We start from the raw sequence: 25942 nt of genomic DNA on the forward strand, positions 1-25942 counted from the left end.
GGAGTCGGAATAAGAGTATAGAGACAGATTTAGTTTACATGGATCGCTGAAGTATTTTCAAACATTTGTTGATCAAGTTTCATGTCCTCCAATGAAGATGATGCTTCACTGCTATGAAATTACCTCAATACCCTTATGATTATCAGGATTTACAAGTGACACTTGTCAAGGTGTGGGTTCTAATTAAACAAAATCAGAATTTAATTAAACGGGATGCAACATTCTCCCACTTGAATCATATTGATGCCATTTATCAATGTGGGCCATAACTTGACGTGATCCCAACATGTACTAGCCTCACTATCTGTCATAATTTGAATTTTTAATTTAAGTATCCTTTTTTGTTAGTTGTTATAGAATTATGAGATATTCTCCCATCTTCGTATAGAAATAGTTCATCTCATGCGTGTACACGCACCCAAGCATGCACACGACACACGCACACACATACCTACCTACACACCCACAGGCACATGCACATATGGAGGAACATAAAAGTGTATGCATATATATATATATATATATAGAGAGAGAGAGAGAGAGAGAGAGAGAGAGAGAGAGAGAGAGAGAGAGAGAGAGGAGGAAGCCTACCGTCCTCAAGATTTTTTGTGTCAACCTCCAAGAATTTTACTAACTAGGCACCCTCCAAAAATATTGCACGAATTATTTTTAATATAAGTTACATACAAATCATATAGCAATATTCAATGCTTCAACCTTGTGCGCCGGACTTCAATTGTTAGCCTGTTTTCATTCAAATTTAACAAAAACTGGTAGTTGAACTTAACCTAGAATTCAAAGGTCATTTGATAAAAAATGGAAGATTTTAACCATCAAATTACATTCAACGTTTTGTAGCCAAAATGAGCGAAAAAACGTTCAACGTTTAATAATATATGTTGATTTTAACTGTCAGACACGTAAGTGCAAAGAGTTAAAAAATTGATAGTCAGAAAATTCGAGGGACACGTGTAGAAATTATAGAGTACGAGCAATTCATGGGAAGTAGCATCATGACGGTAGCATCCGGCCCACTTTCCTTCCAAGGTAGTTGCTTCACCAATTAATTTGAGTGTAGAAATCCGTTGGATTCAAAGGCCCCACTTGTTTACCGCCCTCTCGCGTCACGGGATCCCCGAAGATGCCCGGTAGGCGGTAGCTTCCAAAAGACCCTCGAAGAGGGCTCACCATTGGTTTGCCTCTAACATCACGAATGACCAAATAAATGGGCATCAGGAAGAAGACGCTCCCGAAATGCCCCTTTTTTTTTTTTTTACAACTACTGCAGCTATCGAAATATGGGTACAGCCATCAAAATAATAATAATAATAATAATAATAATAAAACACAAAAGAGAAGGTGTAGACACTCTGAAAATGCCTCCCGTAGAATTTAACATAATAATAAACTCATATATATTTAAAAATTTTAAATAATATTTTTTCCGCCAGCTTTTTGCAAGAGACCCTCTCAATACGTAACAACGAGCGAAGAAAAATTTAATATTTTTCTTGTTTACCAGCTGTCCAGCAAAAAGAGAAAAAACAAAAAGTCCGCATGATGGGTTGTTTTGCCCGCAAGAAACGGGAACCTCACTGCACGTCCAAACAACAGGAACGGAAGCAGCTGGGCCATCTTGGGCCAGATATTTCCTATCGTCTAGAATTAGGAAGAAGCCGTGTCCCACCTTCCCTTTACCTTTCCCATCCTATACGGAGCAGCACTTTGTCTGCTTCGACCATGATAACACTCAAAAAAGAGTCCAAAAATGCGACACATAACAACTGGGATGCAAAGATCTTTCTTCGGATCCACCTTGTAAAAGAGTATGGTGAATAAGAAAAAGAGAGAGTAAATTTTGTTTGAATCACGAATGAAAAAATAAATAAATAAATAAAGATTTGGTTCAGAATTGCCTATTTTTAATTCTAGAGTTTCTCTGACTTTGGAGGTTTCCATATTAAGGCTTAATCCAATCAAGTCCGTAGCATCTACCAATTTCGCCATATCTCTTTTTGATTTGAAACCAAGATCCAGTTGGAATTCCACCCATCTCTATCATTTATTTTGGAACCATTGAATTCATTAGATAATGATTCTCATATCGAAAAAATGTATGCTAGTTGCAAGGTTCAACAAGCAATCGATATTTCACGATCAAAGGTATAGTACTGCTTGTAGTAGCTGTCCTTATATCTCGTATTAACAATCGAAAGATGGTCAAAAAAAAAAAATCTCTATTTGATGGGGCTTCTTCCTATACCTATGAATTTCATTGGACCTAAAAATGAGACATTGGAAGAATCTTTTGAATCTTCCAATACTAATAGGTTGATTGATTCACTCCTGTATCTTTCAAAAGAATTTTTTTTTTTTTTTGAGAGTTGTTTTATGGTTCCGCAAGGGAGTACTTGGGTTCTCTCAATAAATAAAAAGTGTATCATGCCTGAATCTGACCGGAGTTTGCGGTTGTGGAGAAAGTGGATCAGAAAAAGAAGAGATTCTAGTTGTAAGATATCTAATGAAATCGTAGCTGGAATTGAGATCTCATTCAAAGAGAAAGATAACAAATATTTAGAGTTTCTTTTTTTATCCTATATAGATGATCCGATCCGCAAGGATCATGATTGGGCATTGTTTGATTGTCTTTCTCTTAGAAAGAAGCGAAACATAATCAACATAAATTGGGAACAACTATTTCAAATATTAAGGAAAGACTTGATTTGTTATCCCATATCTGTGTTGAAGGGGAGGTTTTCTTCAAATAAGAAGCTAAGACAACTATTCAATCAAATAATATTGACTAGAGAGGGGATGGGGTTGGTGTTTTTTGGTGGGAATTTTTAGCACCTAGCAGGTATTTTGGCGCTTGGATACAACTGCATCCATATTAGACAACTTTCTCCACGTCAATTTCTATGTAGGCATCTTTGGCGACTCATGATCGAAATTAGGTAGATTTTGAATCTATTTGAGCAATATTGAAAATGCATGATTGATATTGTAGCAATTCAAAATGCAGAGGAATATTCACCATTCCATACAAAATACAAGAGGCATTTTTTTTAGCCTAGTTAATTGTCCAAGAAGTGCAGTAGTAAAAATAATGAACAATCTCAATCTACACAAGTGTCAAAAATAAGGTTTAAGTTCATTTACAGGATCATTCACAGGTGGGTATTAATGGCCTTCTATACAACATAAGGTTTAATCCATATAGCTGAGAATCCTATACAAATTTCTAGACATTTGTTGGAGCCTCGAGGCTTTCTACAAAATGGCTTTAAGTTCTCATTCTTATCTGATAGCTGACAGCCCATCCACAATCAACTGTAAGATGACACAAATTATGAAGGACCCACTAATCACAAACCATGAAGCAAGAGTCTGCCAGCCTAAATCTTAAGCCTGTAAAACTTCGAAAACAAACAATCAGGGATATCCAAGATATGAAGGTGAGTAGTTTCAAGGCCATTAGCCACTGGCTCTGTTGCGGAATCAGTTCTTTCTGGGAAAGCTGATTTCAGTCCTAGGATCTCAAGGCTTCCATTATGAGTTATAGAACCCCATCCAACTTGTCACCAGCATGAAGTATTGTACTCGAGAAGGCCATAACACTCTTAGTTTCTCTTGTGAAAAATAATTCTTCATATTGTTTATGTACATAGGATATCACAGACCGAACCAGCAAAAAATAAGCCAATAGAGAGACGACACTCAGATCACGTTTTCAGGCAGCAAAGGCTCTTGACCAAGAGGGGAGTCATCTCCACTTTGCTGTTTCCATAACTTTTGGAGGAAATTTGGTTGCCCACAGGCAGTCGAATTTCCCACTAGCCTTGATATTGTCCCATGCAAGTTCGGCATTTCCTGGAGGCAAGCTTCGACAGCCTCATGCACGCTCACAAAATACCAGTTCTTGCCAATCATTTCAACAAGTCCTGATCTTGAGAGAGTTAGCAGAACTTTTCGATTTGGATTGGAAATTACAATCTGCAGAAGTTACCAAGGGACCAATTATAATGCAAAATAAGAAATGGAATCTCGGATTTAGAGAGGTTGACCTGGATTTCTTGTGATTTGTACTCTTGATGCAGGTCCTTGAGAGCTTGAACAGCACTACAGTCAATATATGGAACAGCTGCATGCAACAATATATAAAAGTAATAGATTTATTTTTTTTTAAGAAAAACAATGATTATGTATTGGAATAGGAAAAATTAATTTCTTGTTGGTCCTGCTAAATTAACTTATAGCACTATGTCAGGCCTTAGCTGTTATCTTCCAGGTACATCATTATACGGAATAGAGGACCCAGAGTGTGGGGTGAATGTAAATTTTCATAAGCTACTTTTAAACAACCAGTTTTTTTTTTTTTTCACCAATTCCATAGTTTCTAAATACACATTCTTGCAATAACTAATGGATGCTTATTAATCAATAACTTAGGAATCTCAACAAAATCACTTGGTAAATTTTGTTTGTGGTACAGACCACACTAAAGCAATAGTAGATGGTTGCTAAATTATATAACAACAGGAAACCTAACAGGGTTAGTTTCGTTGTTCTTCACAAGACCTTTAGATTTTATCTTTTTGTCTTCTTTTTGTTTAAATGATTTATTGGTAAGGGTAACTTACTGTATCAAAAAGATAGGTTATAAAATAAAGGATATTAAGACAGACAGAAGTCTTTGTGTTTTTTTTTTTTGATGATAAGGGAGGTTTACCCACCCCGTGATATTATTAAAAAAAGTCATAGTGTTTTTTAAAGCCATATTTTTTTACAGTATCTATAAGAACATCTTCAATGTTCTTTACTTAGGTGAGAAAAATAACTGGCTATGTTCTGAACAATTTGAGAACTTACATGCCATTTCGATGATCACGAAATAAACCCTTTCGGCTTCTGGTCCATACTTTGTGGTTTGATATTCTTGTAGCCTGCGAACAAACTATTGCAATCAACTCAACGTTTTGTAAGTTTTCATGGTTATTGAATCTGCAAATTTGGCATGTCATTTAACAATTTTCTTGGCTCTTATCCATTCTAAAAATCCTAAGCCTTCACCTGTCCCTGATGTAACTGACATTTGCAAAGTAGATCGGTGCATCAATTTGAACAACAACAATTCCATCATGTATATATGCTTCAGGATACTGTTCGATGTTTCTGTAAACGGTAGTCCCAGGAAGCCGCCCCAAGACAGCTGCAACAAGACCCAGGATACAACCAATTACGAACTCCAAGAAAATAGTAACTGTTATTCGATATGCTAGAACATGTAAACTGATTATATATGAATGTAAAATTCAAGCAATTTCAGCATTAGAATGTAAAATTACATGGCAATTAATATGATTATAATTACAGCTTGACTTTGTCAGTTATATATTCAAACAGAAGTTGACTGACAATATTTTACATTACAAGTCTGCTAGCTCCAATTACCTATTTTGCATGAGTATCTAAACCATATTTGGGACAAGCTGTATATATAGAAAGGTTGCCTGCAGATGATGCTTCATTCCAGGCTTTCTAGGTCTAAATTTGGACCCAATCAAGAAGAAACACGCACCGATATGTGGATTTGCTGATTCATGGATGACGCATGCAAGGGAGGAGCTTACCTGCAATATAGATAAAATCCGAATCAGATTTTCTCATCCTGTGAGTCACTGGCACTAGCAATGTGATCTACATGGACTACTTGCATTGGTCAAATATGAAAACCTGAAATTTTAAGGACCATCAGTATAAGAGTTCATAAGTTTAAGGCGTTGAGCATATAATATTTGTTTAATATAATGTTTCATGTGCAACAACTCTAGTATGGTGCTGCCGACTGTCAGCTTGGATGGTATCACCTCTTGCTTCTTAGGCTATTTCAGCCCCCATTTCAAAGTCATGGTTCCATGAGTACGAGGCTCGGTCTGCTCAGGAGTCTAGGCTCCCACCTAGGTAGGGTGGGTTAGGGTTACTCTACGTATGGTGTAATTATAGTTGAAAACTGATAAATAGGCTAGATTTCAATGGATATCAATAGCCAGAAAGCAGTCTCGAGGTGTTATCTTGGATATCATTCACTGCTAAGGTGGAGATCTGCTTCTGATGGCAAAGGAAAGGTGCATCAACACAGAATGATTCTGGAAGAATAATAGTGGAGGTGCATGCAGGAAAGCTAAGATAGATTGAGCCGGACATATAAGAAAACTCAGAGAGTTGCATGTTTGTAGGGCACAAAGTTAGACGGAGCCAGCTTATTTTCAGAAAATACCATAGACTGCATTAATAAGAGAAATCCAATTCAGGTTTTTATGGAGAAGCAGATTCATAAGGCCAACTTTTAATAGATAGGACAAGCTGTAGTCATCAAGGTTGTCAAACTCAGTTAACAACAACAATGGAATTCCCAATTATAGCCTGAAAATTGAAGAAAAGGGCATCATATAAATGAACAAAGCATAAATAATGGAAAAGTAAATAAGGCTAGCTCTAAGAAATAACCTATTTAATCAGACTTTATTAATCCAAAAAATGAAAATAATAATTTGCATGCAGTTTCAAATTAACAAGCAGCTGATAAAGATCCTTACCCCAACAAGCACACCAATCTCAATTCCAAGGAACAATGTTGTAATGCAGGTGATAGTCCAGAGAAGGAAATCTTTCTTGTCCACATGCCACAAAAACATGGCCTCCTCATAATCCACCTGAGATGATAGACACATTATATGTGCAAATGAGCAAACAACTGATGCCAGCACATTGAATTGGTTAATCCAGATAATATAGCAAAAAGTGTGCTCCGGCTTTATTTTATTACATATTTTATGATGACCTGCAAACACTGGCTTCTCTAAACTCCAAACAATATATGTTACTTACACATCTATAATTCAACCAGATTGAGTCTTCATTAAAGCTTAGCTACCCAACCTGAATATATAATTGGCAGGGTAATTTTGAATGATAATACCTCAGAACAAAGAAAACCTGACCATATGGCTTCTTATCAAGGAAAAGGTAAGCACACTGCAAAATTTCCATCATTCGGGTGCTCTCATGTTCACCTAAAATTCCAACTCACTATAGTTGCTAATGTAAATTTATCTAAGTTCTTTTTTCTGCAATTCTGGAAATTAGGTGCATGATTATAAGGTGGTCTATTTCATTTTTCTGACTAACAGACAGGAAAATTTTTAAGGCCATGACATGCCAGCTGCAGCAAGGATTACATAGATGACAGCAACAGAGAAAACTGAATGAGCGATGCTACCATGAAGTAGATTAAGAAAGAAGAATTTAATTAATAGTATAGATCAAAATACTACCAAGATCTGGTATTCAGGTACTTACTAGACTTATGCCAACAGAAATCACGATGGCAGCAAGTGCACACTGAAATATTGACATGCAAACATATGATGAGCATAATTATTCAACCCTGTCAAGTTTGAAGTGTTGAAAAATTTAACAGAAACAAGGTTAAAATAAGTCTAAGAACTTCAAAAGAAAGCTACTGAAAAAATAGTCAATGCTTATGAACCAATCCGGATAACAATGACTCTTTATCAAGGAAACTTCTGCTCATCTGCTCATAGCTTCAGAAAGTAGGATAAACTAAAGCAGGACTTCCCTATGCATAAGCATTACAAACCATATATGCAGTAAATGGCATAGATACATTACTTATTCTCTAAAAGCACATATATCTTATACTTAAATTTGATGAAGAAATGGTTGGCCATGCTCCGTCCTGTCGGCAAAGAAATTGGCAGCCGCAATTTTAGGCTCTTGATTGAAGCAACAATGTCATAGCACATCCCATAGTCAATATCAAGCTGATCAACATACTTGAGAACTTGTTTCATCATTTTACGATGCTGTGACCAGCAAATACAACGAAGCAGAAGCAAGGAGAGAATGTCTGACGGTAACATCAAAAAAGAAAATCCGAACTGTATTTATGTCCTTTCTTTTCTTCTTAAATTACCTAAAGAAATACTAGCAAACTGTATTATTAAAAAGTTTTCTTGTGATTTGTAAAAATCAGTTTCTTTGGGGGTTGCAACTACTGACCTAGCATATTATGCAATATTATGAAAAAAAGTTCCTAGATGGAAGCTGTATTTATATGCCAACAATCAGTCATTTCTATTCTTTGGTCATTCATGTCAGCATATTGCAGAGATCTAATCCTACTATGAGTCCACGACTTGCACAATAAGCTAAAAATACCTGAGGTATATCTGTAAATAATGGTGTCAGAAAAAAAAGAGCACATCCCACTGTCAATCCCATTGTAACCCCAGATAATCCAGTTTTTGCCCCACTATCATGATTTACAGCGGACCTAGAAAAAGCGCCTGCACAGCAAGAGTCAAATTACCATGTCTCTGAAGTTCGATACTCATTTTGAAGAAAGACACAATTTTTGAGAGAATTGAAGGAAGACAGAATTACAGATACATAAATTAACCGGGGATCGGTGCTTCAGTGACAGTGTGTTATGAGAGAAAAAAAAATGATAATTCAATTTCTTCAAGCTTGCAATAAGTAAAGCACATTTAAGACATCTACCTGTAGAAGGGTATGCAGAGAAGAATGAACCACAGATATTGGCCATGCCAAGACCAAACAGCTGCAAAAGAAAAGTAATAAGACTATTACTCCATCATAAGGTTAAAACTACGTGGCATGCTACACCTAATATGTAAATGTAAGGTTAGATTATGTCACATGCTATCGAATGATGTACATTACAGAAAGAGTATGTGTCATGTTCTAAGTAGGCGAGTATCTGGGTCTCGTGTTGATTATATTATACATCAAAACCATTTCAGAAGAGATGAACTGACAATCATTAGCATTGGTCCCCCGATGCATTCTGCTTTTTAACTGGGAAATAATAGCAGGAAGCTCAGTCTCGTAAATTATAAACTTCAGGCATTTTGGTAGCATATGTGAGGACATCGATTTTTTTGAGATACATGATGCAATCAGTTTTTAGCAAGTTCTAGGAGATCATGAATCATCATTTTAGACAATATTAACTCGATGTAAAGCATTCATCTAGGAGGATCTCAAGAAGGAAAATGTAATTTGAGATTAAAGTGAGTTCGAGGAAGAGCCAGCCATTTGCATGGCTGTATATGTTCCAGTGAGTAATGGGTGAGAAACATTCTCCTAGTGTATCGCCTTGTCCAGACCCAGTTCAGTATTAGCAATATATTGTGAAAACTAGAATCGACTGCATCATTTTTTTCTGAAAACAAGTTAATACAGCATATGTAAAAGAAAAAGATTCTGCATATATCTTTAGAGACATCAGTTCTCATTACCAAAATTAAAGCTTATGTGATATAGAGTTTTCCGGTCTTTACCTCTTGATTTGGGTCCAATTGATACCCGTTCTTTGCTGCCAAAGCTTTGGCTATCCCCACAGATTCCTAAAGTTCAAAAGTGGTTAGTGATTATTTATTCTGGAAATTGAGAGGAGAAGATGAAGGGGGAGAACAAAATTTTGATTTTACCAAAACCGCCACACTCGTAATGAGAAATGCAGTCGATATTAGAGATCGTGCATACTGAAATTCTCTAGGAATATGGAATTGTGGAAGGCCCTGCGGTATTTCACCTACCTAAAAGTAATAAAAATGGAACAAATCTTATTACCTGGAATAAGCCATAGTTCTTTAGGAAAGAGAAAAGGAAAAGTGACTATCATGTTGACCTACTGAAAGCCCAAAAAGTCTATCACTCACAAGAAGTCTTTATATATCACAGATGTTGTATTATATATGAAAAGTGGCTAATCAGAATTCCCTCCTTGTATCTACAAAATGTTGTCCAAGTGGCAACCTTTTTCCATAACATTTGATATATATAACTTGAACATTAGACACCATGTCAGAAACAAACATAACAAACTACAGAGCAGGTGCCAAATTCTTCTTGCCAAAGATTTTTATCTGATTTCCATCAAAAAAGAAAAAGATTTGTATATGATATTGTCCTTTACTTGGAAATTTTGACATCAATGCAAAACAGTTGATTGAATTTCTCCATTTCCATATTTTTATATCACTACAGCATGCACAATGAATGACAACCAAAGTTTTGTCTGAATAAGTTTAGAAAGGTTATATGTTGAAATTTGATCCTATAGCAATAAGATGAATGATCCTATCACTAACTATTTAACCCTTGTCTTCTATTGTTAAAAACTAACAAACAATGAGATATGGCATCTTGGAAAATTTAAAGACAGTGACAACAATATTGGGTAGATGAAGATGTTAAATCTATGTTTCAAAGCCATTTGCAGAAGATTTCAATCTTTCTTGCATGCTTACAAGAAAGATTCAGTTAAAAGGTCCTAGCGTATCTGCATCACCATAATGTAGGTTTCTAATTTTTCACTTTAGCTGTTTCTTTCAAACTTCTCATGTTGCATATACTTTTAAGCAGTAACTAGCCTTCCCTTAGTTAGATTTGGTCCTGCATAGGATGAATGAAAATACAGAGTGGAGAACATGCCCTTGCATCTGGTTCTTGTCAAATTAAGCATAAAATTTAACTAATATCTCAATCTTGTATGCAGGTGAATCTAACATACATATATCTTACCACAGAAATTGAAGATGGTTGAAAGATTTTCATGAAAGATGTACCCAATATGACTGCTAGAAGTGGTCCCGATGAACGAAGGAATCTCAAATTCTTTTTTGTTTTCCCCTGCAACATTTTAGTCATGACAACTGTTGGTATGTTTGCTCTAACTGGACATTGGTTGGAACTTCAAAAAAAGGTAAACCTATAAGTCCCTACCAGGTGCTTCATGAGGATGATAACTGAAAGAATGGTAGATCCCATTACAAAGGGGGGCCATGAGAACTGCAACAAGAAGGAAGTGAGTAATAGAGTTGGTATATATTAATGATTCTTGAAACAAATTCACATTAGGATGTAAAGCAACAGCACTTACGTAACACAAGACATACAGCTCGGAACTTCAAAGTAAAGGCATAAATGATGGTTACAAATGTTACTGAGAGCAAACAATAAAATTTGGGCTCATAAAGAAAAATCTGTAAGTGTGACCTGATGCCAATGTATGGTTCACACATCCATCTTGCAAGTGAGGAAAATGGATAGTTGCAGAATTGATAAATTTTCACAATATAGTAGCCAAAGAAGGTGAAAACTTGTTTGTGCTGCAACTCTACTTATCCACTGTATGGACGCTTGCCACTAATTACTCCTACCAAGATTTTCCCACATCAGCACATTTGTAAAATGATTAGTTGATTGAATGGTTGAGATAAAGGGCAGCAAAGTAGCAACTACACTCCATATATCAGTTAAAATGTCATTCAGAAGAAAAAACTGTCTATTTCTTGTTCCAACCACTGAAGCAATGACTTTTGTCTCAACTATGAGGCATCAGCTGTATAAGCCCTTCTTTGTGATTGTTTCTGTTTACAGGGCCACCAGCTACATTTCATGCGGATGTATGAATTTAAAAGCAAAACCTCTAACGATGGATGCACCATTTAGGTTTTGACGGATAAGTGACTAAAAATATTTGTTCTTGGATAACATGTAAATTTTGTGTTGTATGCTGTAACAAGACCAAATAAATAAAGTAAACAAAGAAACACAGGACAGATTTTCAGCTCTTTAACGAAAAAATCGAATCTTAGATCACACTCTGTATACCAATATCGAAACAAGGTATATGTAATGCAACTTATTGAAAAGAAGTTACCATAATTACAACTTAACAAGCTTTATCCTTGTCAAATCAAATTATTGCAATACCATAAAAATTATTGCATACAGAATTCAAATTGAAATTGCAACAAAAATTCATGGCATCACTTTTATTGCTGTGACATAGGTTGCCAAAGGAAGTGAGCTCTAAGTTGAGCGAACTTATTATCAAAAACCAAAATCCTAGGCAGGTAGATCCTCAAATAGTAGGTAATAACTGAAACCACATGTATGCTAGAAGTACAAGCAGAGTATAGGTAAATTCATATATCAAAAAAAGGCAAAGGACTCAGTAGTTTACTAACAGAAAGGATATTGAGAGCTCACCTTTTCAGCACCAGCAATAATACTTTTCGCAAGTGGTACAATTTCACTGCTCCTATCTATGTTGTATCCTAAGAGGTATTTGGTTTGAGATAGCGTGATTACAATGGCTGAAGCAGTAATGAAGCCAGAAATTACAGAACGGCTGATGAAACGGAGAAGCCAACCAAGCCTGAAATGAGGAATGCAAATATAGATTCTTAAGAGAAATTCAGAAGAAAAGGGTTGTTCAAGAAATGAACATGGAATCTATTCGAAAAATTAAAAAAAGAAAAAAAGAGATGAACATGCAAATCAAGCGCTTTATGGACAAGGACAGAACATAAAATCCAATGCAGAGTGTTGTCAAGTAGCATGCCATTAGTATAACTTTTTTTCACTGATTAAGGAAATAAGGCATTGAAAAGTTGTAAAATCATTTGTATGCACATAGTTCCAGTTACAATTATTGTGGACTGAAAGCTGTGATTGACACAGGTGCCAACTTAAGGGGTAGAAAATGCGCACACCATGAAAAAAAAAATATGCAAGCACAATAATGCAAACATGGATTTGGACTCCTACTCAGACGCCCCTTCATCAAAGTTTAAAGATACAAAGGTAAACCATGTGAAAGCCATAATCATCACAGTTACAAAATTTAACTTTATCAGTTAAAAAGGGGAGGAAGAAGAAGAAGAAGAAGAAGAAGTCTAATACCTCAGCAGCCCCATTATACATTCTACTACGCCAACCATGAATGCCAATAATATAGCAAGCTCTGTGTAAAGCTCGTCTGAGGGATAATCAACAATGGCACTCACAGCATTTGAAACTAAGAGGGAGACCATTGTGACAGGGCCTATTGCAAGCTGACGGGACGAGCCAAATATAGCATAGGCAAATATTGGAACAAAACCAGAATCTGTATGAAAAACCTACTGGTTTCAGAAATTGCAACAACTGATATATAACAAACTTTTGATCGAAAATGTAGGAAAATAAAATTAAAAAAGTAAGCAAAACAGAGAGATTATTGTACTCACAGAGGCCATAAATTGGATGAAGCCCAGCTAACTTCGCATATGACATTGCCTGACAAATAACTTAAAATAAGCTTCTCCAAGTGCCAACTTGACAATTAATCATACAAGATAAGTAATGACAATTAAGACTAAGATATTGCAGACAGAAACTATTTCTGTGTTTATTGTAGTTCTTAGCATCCTAATCCCAATTATAGCAGACATGGTTGTTGTTCCTCAGACAGAATCAAAAATCGAGTAGCTCTGTCAAGGCAACTAATCAACTTCCAAGATTCGAACTTTTTATTGCCACCTAAAACTAGTGCAAGCACCTGAGGGATGAGCATGACACCGACGGTGACACCGGCCACGAGATCCATCTGGAGATACTCTCGCCAGCGGTAGTTGCGGATCCACCGGATGCATGGGAGCAGCAGCTCCAGCAACTCGACCGCCGTCATGCTACCGACTCTAGACCTCCACCGGAAGAAGAGTGTAGCCGAGGAAGGAGGCCGCGACGGGTGATCGACGGGTGTCAACCTTGCCCGCCGGACTACGCCGGTGCCGATCGGGATGTCCGGAGAGCTGGAGGTGGCGTAGGATATCTCCATTCCGGACCTCACACCTCCCAGCTACGTGGAAGCCACTAGGCTTAATATATTTAGTTGGCGGAGGATGGAACTCTGGAGATGGATATGGCCGGGTATATATATTACCGTAGAGTTGGTGGTCGAGTTATACTCTCCAGCTTCATTGGATTTAGTTTCTGAGTCCATAGAGCAACGGCGACACACCTACCTTAGATTTTACGAGTAACATGGACCTCATATCGAAGAGAAGCACTGCACTGTTATCCTGTCATGTGGCATGGGCCATATTGGTACAGTTCGCAGGATCAGTGATGGACTTGTGTTGTAAAACTTTTTGTGATTCATGGCAGCAGGGATATTTGGTAACAGGGTTGGGCCCAAAAATATTTTTCTTATATTATAAGTTGACGCTGAAATTGCTTGTAACATCTCCCAAGTTTTTCTACTTTCCAGTCGACATCATCTCTTATGATCCACGATAAATTATACCCTATGTGCACCATGGGTGGCGCTCCGCACCAATCATGCATCTTGGTTCCCATAAGCCTCATTGATCTTATCTATCTTGTTTCGGTAATTTCGATAATGTGGCGAGTAACTATTGGCCCCTCCATGGTGCCCATCTAATAATATCTCCTCCAGATGACGCAGCTAGGTTTAGTTTAAGATATCCTTTGAAAATCTACAAGACACCACCTCAAAGTCTAAATGGAGCTTTCAATAGCGGTAAGTTCCTAAGACGATTTGATTTGGCATTGTAAATGGAGACGGACCGAGGACTATAAAAAAAATATCAATCACACATCTATCTTTTTAACGTAAGCATAAAGAAACAAAATTAAACAAAGGAGATTAGGTGGGCAGGAAAAGGAAGAGTTTTCTTCTTCTTTTTTTGGTTAAAAAGTTGTTAAAGTTTTACTTGTTTAAGATATGGTGATTCTGGTTTTGTTATAAAGACACGCTGTAACAGCCAACAACTTATATAATTTTAGAATTGTAGTCAGCATAGCCTTGTCAGCTCTAGTGAGATGATAATAATATTATGTTTAATTTCTTAGAACATCATATAATGATCGATGAACTCACTCTAATTACTTCTCAATCGGCTTGGTTCATGCTTTTCTCTACCAATAACTCTAATTACTTCTAAATAAAGAACCTAATAGAAACAAAGAGGATATAATTAAGATCTCACAGGAATAACCTCTATTCTTAAGCATTTTAGTTAATACAATATTATCATCTTCTTCTGAGATAAAATACAGTCAGATTCCACATTTATTTGATAATGAATCAATGATGGCACTGTCAACAATTGTCAATTTACGAACGTTTCCCTCCTTCTCATATTGTAGTAAAAGAAAAATATTTTGTGCCAAATATATATATATATATTAGTTCCTCTTAAAATTTACTAAAAAATCAGGAAAAAAAAATCTAGAGAAACCCGAAGGATCTCACTGGCTTTACCTTCCATAGAGAAAAGCTGAGCACAGAATCTGTCGCTGTCTTGGAGCCAAGGGAATATGCCATTCTTAAGGCTGCATGTTGAATCAAAGAGAAGTACTGACCAATCCGGATGCTTCATTGAACTTGTTCTCATCGAAAAGCTAATTTGTCCAGTCATGATAAACAGACAAAAAATAAGTAATAAAACCAAAAAAGATGTATCATGATTCGTGCATCTAAATTGACAGGAATGTAATGTCACATTATCAAGGATGTCAATATGTGGAGTAGGAGAGCAGACTCCTAGCATCCCTTTTCCTCCACCAGGGATTATTTTAGTACACTTAAGAGTTTTGATGCATAAAATTCTATTATGGCATTCTTATAACACAGCAACTCCAAAGCTAGCTTGCACATACAGCTTAAATGCTAGTCCACATGCTCTAACAGTCTGATCCCACTATTTCTCCAAGAAATAAGAGGACTAATGAACACATTCAAAATAAGTTTTATCGAATCATCCCTATGTCGTTTTTCGATAGAGAGCAAAAGTTTCTGCAATAATTTGTTCAGAGTTGGATCTAATCAGCTTATCCAACATTCATTCTTTGAAGGATTTTTTTTACATAAATATCTTTCTAAAAATTTAAATTTGCATTAATATTCTCTTAAAATTTATATTTATTTTTGTATCCTTATAAAACACTATTTTTGTACAAATGCTTCTAATATAACGGTTCTTCTAACACCATTAATAAAAATCATATTTATTTTAATTAAAAAAAATAAAATTTTGAAATTAGTTTTTTATCCCCCATCGCAATCGTCTTATAAATATTTTTTTGCATATATATCCATTAAAGATATTTTAGTCATTTTAATTTGAAACCATTAATTTTTTAACGGCGTTAGATGGTGTGGATATATATACAAAAATAATGATAAAAGAATGATAGAATAGCAAAATAAGTATTTTACAAGGATATACATATAAATATCAATTTTAAGAAGGATATACATACAAAATTTAATATTTAGAAGGGTATTCATACAAAAAAAATTCTTTCTAGAACCAACCTAGCTTGGAGACTGGCACACAACATGCAAGGTCAAAGGAGGGAAATTGACCATTTTAGAAAAGACTGAATGCCAAGAGATCAGGGAACCAAGAAAAAAAAGGAAGTTAAGTTCCAAAACAAAATAGTAAGGAGAAAAAATTGAAACTAAATTATAGAGTTACAGAATGAGAAAACAGAAAACATAGTAACAGCAAGAATTCAAATAAGTGGTAGCAGCAGTAGCAGAGCAATCACTTAAAAGAAAATGAATAACAACAAATAACGTTGCAATTTCCATCACTCAGCATGTGTTTATCAAATCAGTAGTGCATAATTAACATTATCGATCGATCATTAATTTGTCTGCATATAACTATTGCTCCGGAATAAGTTTGCAAATTATTCAAGGAATGATTATAGTTGAGCAATTATGCCACCGTGTACCTTGGTTTCGTATGTGGTGATATAACTAACCTGGGTATACATATAGGTTTCGGGCTCCCCCATTTTTTTTTCTTGTCTTGAAGATGCAGCAGCTGACTCACTATCACTCTCAAGGCATGTGCCCAGCCATTAGTGTATATTATGGAGGATTGCATTTAGATAAGGTATCTGGAAATGGAGTAATATGGAATGGCTTGATGCCTCTATCGATGTACGTAATGTTAACGAATGCACTTAATTGGAGCTTTCCTGCGATCCTTTTTGCTGACAAAAACAAATTAAACCAACTAGATATCTGATGTATTTTTTCTCAATATGGATTCTGAAGTTGTAACAACTCAGGATCTCACCCAAAAAGACTAGTCGAAAAGTATTATTTGGATGTCTTCGTCTGGCTTAGGGTTTAAATCCATTCAAATATAATCACAAGCACCACGATTGGCTCATAGTCAGCCCTAAATCTAATGAACTTGTATCTCCTACTCTATATAAGTCATAGGTTCGGGCTCTAGGTCAGGCCTAATAATGACTTGGCTCGAACTTGTTGGATCTATTTTTAAGACCAAACCCGACCTGAGTTTTTTTGGGCCCAGCCCGTCTCCCAACCAGTAGCTAAGCGGCCTGACGGGCCTTAGGTCGGCCTGGATCCACTTCCAGCCCTACTCCTTGCATCATCAGATTTTGCCCTAAAGTAATGTAGAAAACAAAGTAGGTGGTGGGTGCTGTCCCCCGCGCTGATCTTCGTGCGCAAGAGCCCACCACCTATGAAGGGACCCGTTCATGAGGGCCTCTCAACCCTGCAACACCCAAACCAAACCATTCTTTCCAACCCAACAGCCCATTATCCAAATTCAGCTTTTTCTTATTTTTCGGTAGAAAAGCAACGGGAAAGTGGTTTAGGATGATTCATGAGAGGACCGAGGACCAGACTTTGTCTCCTCTTTGCTTTTGACGTGTTAATTAGACTCGACAATATGACTGACCGAGTAACATACTTCTATATAAAATGATCGATCAGCAATTCTCTGATGACGTAGAACTTGAAAAATCCTTGCCATATTCAACTCTTGCAATGAAAATTCTGCCAAGTGAGAGTTCAACTATCTAGGCACATTGTCCTGACAGACGTTAAGCAGGAACTAATGCGTGGCTTCTTGAAGCTGAATTCTGCCATGTCATCATCATTCGTAATTTTATAATTAATCAACTCTATTTTTGATGTGACATGAAAGCGTCATGGGAATGCTTCGTTCAAGAAATGTGGCCAAAAGCCCATCCATTTGCGCGTTCCAGCATGCAAACCAAGCAGCCAACCGATTAGCTTGCTATAGTAAAACCGGTAAATAAGACCTATATCTAGCTCCCTAGAATGATGCCTTAGCAATAGGCCTAGCCCAAATAGCAAATGGGCCAGATTATGTGTTAACTTTCCCAGTGTCTGGACCGGTTCACTGGGCTTGTCCCATGGAAACCCGCACCCCTGCTAAAATTCGGTTTCTTTCCAAGTGATTGGTATTTTTTTTGTCCTTCTATTAGAAAATCGAAAGGCATCACCAGCAGCCAGAGAATCCAAGGAGATCGGACCACCATTTCAAAATGAACATCCTCCTCCATCATCGCCAAACTCTATGTGCTCATCATTATAAAGGTTTCATCTAGATGGACAGTGGGTTTATGCCAAAGATCTTAGTTAGTTTTCTGTTTTTTGATTTTGTTGGCCGCATTCATACTCGTTGTATGTGGACTGCCGTTGTACCAAAAATCAGAACAGCTAAAAATAGAAGTTTCATGATGCTAACAATACCTGTATAGTTTGTCAGAATTTAGCCTCTTCTCAAAATCTTTTTACGAAATTCCTATTTGCTCATCATTCTGAAGGTTTCATTTAGATAGGCATTGGGTTAGCTAGTCTTTTGTTTTTTGATTTTATTGGTCACATTTGTATTCATTGTGCGTTACCGTTGTACTTGTTAAAAAAAAAAAAAGAAAATCCCTATGCGGGCTCAAGATTATCCCAATCCTCGCAATATGAACGGCAGGTGCTGCGTCCGTATGTGGTTTCTTATGCGAACGCTCGTGATTCGAAATTCTTAGCCGGCCGTTCAGACAAGCTATTCGAAATTTGTTGCTTTTTTTTTTTCCACTGATAAAGTCCAGAGAAAAAAGGTTAATTTTCTGGTCTCGCTTCAGTCTCCGCTCAACCGCCCGCATATGGTATAAAAGGTCCGGCTCCCATTTCTCTCCCATTCGCCATTTCTTGGTCTCGGCGAGAGCGCGTTTCCCCATTCCTTCCTCTTTGGATCTCTCGCCCTCCCCCTGTCGGCTTGGAGGAAGGGTGAAAGAATCCTAATCGCCGTCTTCGACGAGGTCAGCTCTCGATTTCTCCAGATCTTGACTGTTTTCCGCTGCCAGATCTTGTTTTCCCGTTTCTGATCTGCTCGATTTCGTGTCCTTTATCTGGTTTTGCATGCAAATATGAATCAGATGCAGTATACTTGTATTTGGTTGTGAAAATATTTTAGAACGATGGGTTTCTGAGATCTTTTCTATGGTTCGATCTGGAGGATCGTTAGGTTTTAGGGCCGATCGGGGAGGTTTGAGCGCCGGAGTAGGGTTTATTATGGTGGATCCTGGAACTAAGCAAGTTTTCTTGATTTCAAACTTAACTGGTGCACTGGTCGTGCAAATAGTAGGTGATGTACGAAGGATATTCGAGTTGATGTCTAGATGTTGATGATCTGCCGTTAATTGCATCACTAACTTTCTTAGTCGCTTCTTGCTGAGAGTGGTGTATGATTTATATGAGGATTGTATTACTTGGGTTTTTGAAGTGTTAGGGATCAGTTTGCTTTACCATTGTTTGCCATGATGTTCTGTTCTTTTTTTTTTTCTTTCAAAATCCAGTAGTGCAGTTTCTTTTAGTAAATTCTCTTACTAAAAGAAAATTTACACCATTCTCAAGATTTTCATCATTTCTTGATATTTTACTGACCGAATTCAAGATCCTACTCTTAGGAATTTATGGTGATTTTTATGGATAATTCGTAATTTTTTTCTTACTAGGTATAGCTCTATCTTAAGACTTTTGGTATTTCTCCTATTCATTGAGGTGTTTTTTTGTTACGCTAGATCTATCTCTCTAGTCGTGATGATATATGACAGTTTTTGAAATTGTTCCTGAAATTTTTCTGAATTATGATTTCTTGTCCTTGAAGAAGTAATCTCAGATCTCAATTTGTCACAACCTTGGATACATAAGAATTTATTTTTTTATAATTCCTACCATACTATGACTTTTACCAAGTAGAACAATTTTTAATAAATTTAACCTGACAAGTTATCCTTTTGAGTAACCACCTATAACTTTATCGTTCTTTTGGGCTAGACATGTTTATCATGAAGAAAACCTGCCAGCGGACTTGCTGGGTTCCAATGGTTGCTCTTGAAATGTTGTCTTGCTGGACTGCGGTGTTTTCCTTTAGTTTTGTCTAACCTTGTATTCGCTGATAGTTTCAGCTGCAGTGTCATTAAAGTTGAGGCTTAGACTCCAAAAGGAAACATAAAAAATAAAAGTAATGCCCAGTATCTTTAAGTCAGATAACAAAAACGTAATACCAATCTAATGGACTATCAGGTCCTATGAACCTTAGTTGCTAGCATTGGGAGCGAAGGTGGGTGCAGAGAAGCAGATTTTGAAAACACTTGATGTAAGGTAGTGCTGAGGAAGTGGGTGTGGATTTGAGTTTTTGAGAAAATTTTGAAGTGTGTGTGTTATCCTAAGTAGAAGATTCCTGCTAAAAAGTTCTTGTCTTATATATAACCACCATTATCCTCAATGTTTTGGTGGTATATGATCTGCAATTCATCTAGATAGCTATCAGCTTGATCCTTTATTTGTGGTCAATCAATGCACTAATTGTTAATAAGTATGTTGTTCTTTGATATTTTCCTGAAAAAAGTCTCAACAAACCAATGAACTAATCTGACATCTGAACATTATAATTTGTTTTTTGGTCCCTGTTTCTCCACCCTTACATGTGGCTTTAGATAAGGTCTATTCAAGATCTTTCTCATCTATCACATTAGAAGGTTATGTTGTTAAGCACTTCTTAGCGCTTTTCTTCTTCTTCCTTTTCAGATATATCATTAGAGGAATTGGTAGATCTTTTATCTTCTTCTAAGCTGTGTCTAAACCTCTATATTTACTTAAGTAATCAATAAAAATTTTCCTATTTAGTCTGCTTGGTGAATGTATTGGCAATTGTTGCATGACTCTGCAGCACTAATTATTGATCTGGTTATGTTATCCTGTTTTGTTAGGACAACAGAACCATAGCATATCGAACACTTGATAAATCTCCCATATCTATACTTGATTAATGATGTGAAACTTATTAAAGAAAAACTCTGAATTATGTTTTGAGAAGTCAAATAGATTTTTCCTTATGAATTAACTTTCTTACTTTTTTGAATTCTAAAAAATTGCTCTCTTCTTGGCATCCTCATTAAATTGCCATTTTTTTAAAATAGTTAGAACTGCAAGGTTTTCGCTTACGTGTTTCTTTGCTTTTGAAATGTCTGGTAATTAGGGATGAGTAATAATTTGAAATTATGCTCGGTTGCATTAGTGAATTCAAAGGCATAGAGTAGTCACCTGTGCCAGTTAAAGTTACATTGTCTCATGTGTAGTACCTCTGCAGATTATAGAAAATGGCCGATGCTGAGGATATCCAACCTCTTGTCTGTGACAATGGAACTGGAATGGTGAAGGTAAGTTAATTATTCCATCGTTGTGTGACATCTTTTTTCTTTTTTAAAAGAATTTATTTCTCTGCATGGCCTCGAACTGGCGTTCATATTTGTCTTGCCTTCATTAAATAGGCTGGATTTGCTGGTGATGACGCACCTCGGGCAGTATTCCCCAGCATAGTAGGCCGGCCTCGCCATACAGGTGTTATGGTTGGGATGGGCCAAAAGGATGCTTATGTTGGTGATGAGGCGCAATCTAAAAGAGGTATCCTTACTCTGAAATACCCCATTGAGCATGGAATTGTTAGCAATTGGGATGACATGGAGAAAATCTGGCATCACACTTTCTACAATGAACTTCGTGTTGCTCCCGAAGAGCACCCTGTACTTCTCACTGAAGCCCCTCTCAACCCCAAGGCTAACAGAGAGAAAATGACACAAATCATGTTTGAGACTTTCAATGTGCCTGCCATGTATGTTGCGATTCAGGCAGTTCTTTCACTCTATGCTAGCGGCCGCACAACTGGTTCGTATCATTTTGATTGCTCGCTTCTAATTATGCTAACATTTCATCATCATAATCTGTTAAACTAATATTGGCTGGCTCTTTTTTCAACAGGTATCGTGCTTGATTCTGGTGATGGTGTTAGCCACACTGTTCCAATCTATGAAGGATATGCCCTACCTCATGCCATCCTTCGTTTGGATCTTGCGGGTCGTGATCTCACAGATGCCCTGATGAAGATCCTTACAGAGAGAGGTTACTCCTTCACCACAACTGCAGAACGGGAAATTGTAAGGGACATGAAAGAGAAGCTTGCCTATGTTGCTCTTGATTATGAACAAGAGCTGGAGACAGCCAAGAGTAGCTCTGCTGTGGAAAAGAGCTACGAACTCCCTGATGGGCAGGTGATCACGATTGGGGCTGAGAGATTCAGGTGCCCGGAGGTCCTCTTCCAGCCATCCTTGATTGGCATGGAAGCTGCTGGAATTCACGAAACTACATACAACTCTATCATGAAGTGTGATGTGGATATCAGGAAAGACTTGTATGGTAATATTGTGCTTAGTGGCGGATCAACTATGTTCCCTGGTATAGCTGATCGTATGAGCAAGGAGATTACAGCCCTTGCCCCAAGCAGCATGAAAATTAAGGTGGTTGCCCCACCTGAACGGAAATACAGTGTCTGGATAGGAGGCTCCATCCTTGCCTCCCTCAGCACATTTCAGCAGGTGAGAATTTTTTTGTACTACACTGGATTTTGCCCCTGTGATGCCTGATATTTGGAATTGCATAGATAACCGATTGCTTTTAAATTTCATTTGCAGATGTGGATTTCCAAGGGTGAATATGATGAATCTGGTCCATCTATCGTCCACCGGAAATGCTTCTGAGGTTGCCCATGGTATGTGCTCTGTATGTTCTCTAGGCAGTTTTTTGTGTCATGCAATATCAGGTCTGGTTGAAATTGTGGTTTTGCTGGAGTATGTAAGAATTTGCTTCCGAAGTGGGTTTCATGAGAGGCTTTCCTGGTTAGAATAATTAAGACTGAGGTGCCATCTAGTATTTGCAGTGGCTTCTGTAAACACTATTGATCTTCTTTTCTCCTCTTATTTCTTATCTTTTTATATTCATATCTGGTCTCTGGTTGTGGCGGGGTTCTCATGACAGTTCACAGTGTCCTTTTTGGAGATTCTAGCTGGTCTGATACAATGCCTTCTTCTGTGTTAAAATAGTGCCAGTATGGTCCAAGCGAGAGAAGGATTGTTATCTTCTGCTCTTATGGCGATGCTATACTTAGTTATCTGGTTGAGGTTAAAACTCGCACTTGGGATGTCTGCTTGAAGATTCACGAGTATCATCTGATTATTGGGCATAAGAAATTTGCGTTGGGAGCAGAGGGGAGGATTTCATTCATGTCTATAGACAAGCAAAGCTTGGGATGGCCGCAAGAATATGTTACATTGCCAGCTTTTCTTGCTGGTATACTTTCAGTATGGAATTTTGGATTCCCAAGAACTATTTACTTGCCAACGAGTAGGTGGTTACAACCAGAAGAGTTATTTTGGTGCCCAGAGGTCCTCTTCAAGCCATACTTGATTGGAAAGGAGTCTCCTGGATTTCATGAGATTTGCACAGAACTCTATCATGAAGTGTGATGTGGATTTGGATATCAGGAAATATTTGTTTGGTAGCAGAGTGCTGAGTGGGAGATCAATCATCTCCCCTGGTCTTGCTGATCGTCTAAAGCCCCTGCCCCAAAGGGCATGAAGGTTGAGGTGGCGGCTCCACCTGAACTCAAGTACGATGCATGGGATGGAGGGCCCGCATAAGTGGAATGATCTAAACATGCTTTTCCGTCCTCATGTACATCCAACTCCATATCCTGAGGGGTAGCTGAGGGAGGCAAATGGTAGCTGAGGGGTGGCTGTTGGAGGAGGTGAGGTCGTGCCACTCTTAAAGATAACGAGAGTCAAAGTCTTGCTTTCAAGGTCCAGCTACAGAAACCTACAGGATAATACGGGATGGTTAGAAAGTTAATGGACGATGATGACAGTGTGATGGCCTGATCAGCATGAGGAAGTTTATTTGCGGCCACGTGGCCAGCCTCACCTGAATATTGAACCTATGCATCCATCGTATGAGTGATAGTAGACATCCGATAGGAGTTTGGTTTCCTAGGGCAATGAGCAGCCTGATAGGAGCTTGCTTTCCTATTCGAAGTAGGCGACTCCTAATAGAAATAGGAGATCTGGGGCTGCTATAACTTTCCTAGGGCTACAAGAACCCTAGGTCATCTATATAAATTGGAAGCCCCTTTCCTCCATGACTCTCCACCACGAGCACCACCACGCCTCCTCTTTTCTTTCTTCCTTTTTCTTCATCTTTCTTCCTTCAAACTCACCATTACCTAGCATTGTGCAATTAAGGTTTAGCAGATTCGCCTAGTGAAGTTTGAAAGTCTAAGATGGAAGAAATAAGTAAATCTTATACTCCTTACTAGTTTTCAAACTTGTAAGTAAATCTTATAGTTTTCGAACTTGTAAATAAATTTTATACTTCTTAATAGTTTTCGAAGTTGTAAATAAACTTTATACTTTTTAATAATTTTCGAACTTGTAAATAAACTTTATACTCTTTACTAGTTTTCGAACTTGTAAATGAACCTTATACTCTTTACTAATTTTCGAATTTATAAGTAACCCTGAAACTCCTTATTAATTTTTAAATTTTCACATATTTTCTATGTTTATGATCTATATGAAAATATAAAAATACTATTAAATATGGATGATATCAATGTTTTCTTAAAATTAAGAATCAAATATACAATATTATAATACTCATGATTTATCACAAAATAATAGTTTCTTGGTTATTTTATTATTAGTGACTTGATTATGAACCGTGAACTCAATATATATATAATCTGCATTTGTGTTATTAAAAGACCGTTTACATAATTGTTTCTTTGTTAATGATTTATCTATGAACTCTTGACTCTACGAAGCCATTTAATGCGTATCAACTTTTTTATTTATCTATGATATAAGAACATACGTTTTTAAAAAATATAATTTAAAAAATATGACTATGGGCTCTTAGATAGTTATGTACAACCCTTGCCAAGAAGTCACGATAGCTTGGTATACGGCTCTCGCCAGCAGGTTACAATAGCTTGGCATATGGCCCCGTCAGTGAATTATAATAGCTTGGCATATGACCCCGCTAGCTAACTACAGTTATTGGCATGATATTGATTACGATCCTGTCATGGGTATAAGATGACCTTGGCATTTAGTATGAGAGAATTATTATGAATTATGATATGAAAAAATGATAAATGATTTTTGACTTTATAAAGTTAGCATAGTTTATGATTATGTTTATGCACCGAAAAATGTATTTATATAATTTGCATAATTTATGCAAATGCAAGAGCATGATTGATTTATGATTATACTATTATTATGAAATATTCTATTTTTTTTTAATAGTAGGTATCTTCTCTGAATGATATATTGATGCATATACAAACTTATGTTTGATCCAGTAAAGTAGTATAAGGTTTACTGACTGAGCTATGTAACTCATATTTTTCTTTTTATTTTTTCGTTTCCAGATGAATAGGGTCACTAGGAACAAAGGATGATTCAGGCTTGGAGTTCGTGCTAGCAAGCTTGGCAATTTTGTAAATTTTTTTCGTATTTTTAATTAACTATAAAATTGCAGTTGATGATTTTTTAAATTTTGAGGTCATGAGTTTTGTGTAACTAATTCTGGATTAGTCGCTCTGAACCTGCTCTTGTTTACTTATTTAATAGTGGATTTGGATCATTTTATTATATTTTTATTTGAGATGGATTTATATATAAATTATGCTTATTGGCTTTATGCTATCATGGGCAGTACCTTTTGATAGCTTGGCTATGTTAGTTTCAATAAATTATATAATGGCTTAATAACGTGTCCGAAGGTCTGACTTACCTCTGTAGAATTTTCATAGTGAGAGTTTTCCATACTAATAGGTTTTTTTTTTCTTTT

At 36.8% G+C, this 25942-nt stretch overlaps 2 protein-coding genes across 4 annotated transcripts; one reads left to right on the forward strand and one right to left on the reverse strand.

The window, feature by feature from the left end:
* Window positions 1-3607: 3607 nt before the first annotated feature.
* Window positions 3608-13912, reverse strand: LOC103697804 (sulfate transporter 4.1, chloroplastic-like). 3 transcript variants are annotated; one of them, XM_008779741.6, is made up of 17 exons: window positions 13439-13910; window positions 13128-13176; window positions 12802-13006; window positions 12106-12274; window positions 10834-10899; window positions 10633-10740; window positions 9537-9644; window positions 9387-9452; window positions 8584-8644; window positions 8242-8369; window positions 7360-7401; window positions 6597-6713; window positions 5579-5630; window positions 5071-5209; window positions 4870-4943; window positions 4065-4141; window positions 3608-3993 (listed from the first exon to the last, which is right to left on the reverse strand). In XM_008779741.6, the coding sequence occupies exons 1-17, from the start codon at window positions 13715-13717 to the stop codon at window positions 3718-3720; spliced, it is 2016 nt and encodes a 671-aa protein (XP_008777963.5). In that variant the 5' UTR covers window positions 13718-13910; the 3' UTR covers window positions 3608-3717. The 3 variants fall into 3 exon arrangements, with proteins under 3 accessions (XP_008777963.5, XP_088566815.1, XP_088566816.1); XM_088710690.2 differs by having other exon boundaries at window positions 3777-3941; window positions 13439-13912; XM_088710689.2 differs by lacking the exons at window positions 10633-10740; window positions 10834-10899 and having other exon boundaries at window positions 13439-13909.
* A 4848-nt stretch (window positions 13913-18760) lies between these two features.
* LOC103696476 (actin-101) lies at window positions 18761-23031 on the forward strand. The gene is made up of 5 exons (XM_008778129.5): window positions 18761-19014; window positions 21348-21417; window positions 21529-21922; window positions 22016-22629; window positions 22726-23031. Exons 2-5 carry the CDS (start codon window positions 21358-21360, stop codon window positions 22789-22791), a joined length of 1134 nt encoding a protein of 377 aa, XP_008776351.1. The 5' UTR covers window positions 18761-19014; window positions 21348-21357; the 3' UTR covers window positions 22792-23031.
* The last annotated feature ends 2911 nt before the right edge of the window (window positions 23032-25942 follow it).

The sequence above is a fragment of the Phoenix dactylifera genome, chromosome 14 (assembly GCF_051530095.1).
Source record: "Phoenix dactylifera cultivar Ajwa chromosome 14, Ajwa_hap1_PhDact_Kaust_v1.1, whole genome shotgun sequence".
Lineage (NCBI taxonomy): Eukaryota > Viridiplantae > Streptophyta > Magnoliopsida > Arecales > Arecaceae > Phoenix > Phoenix dactylifera.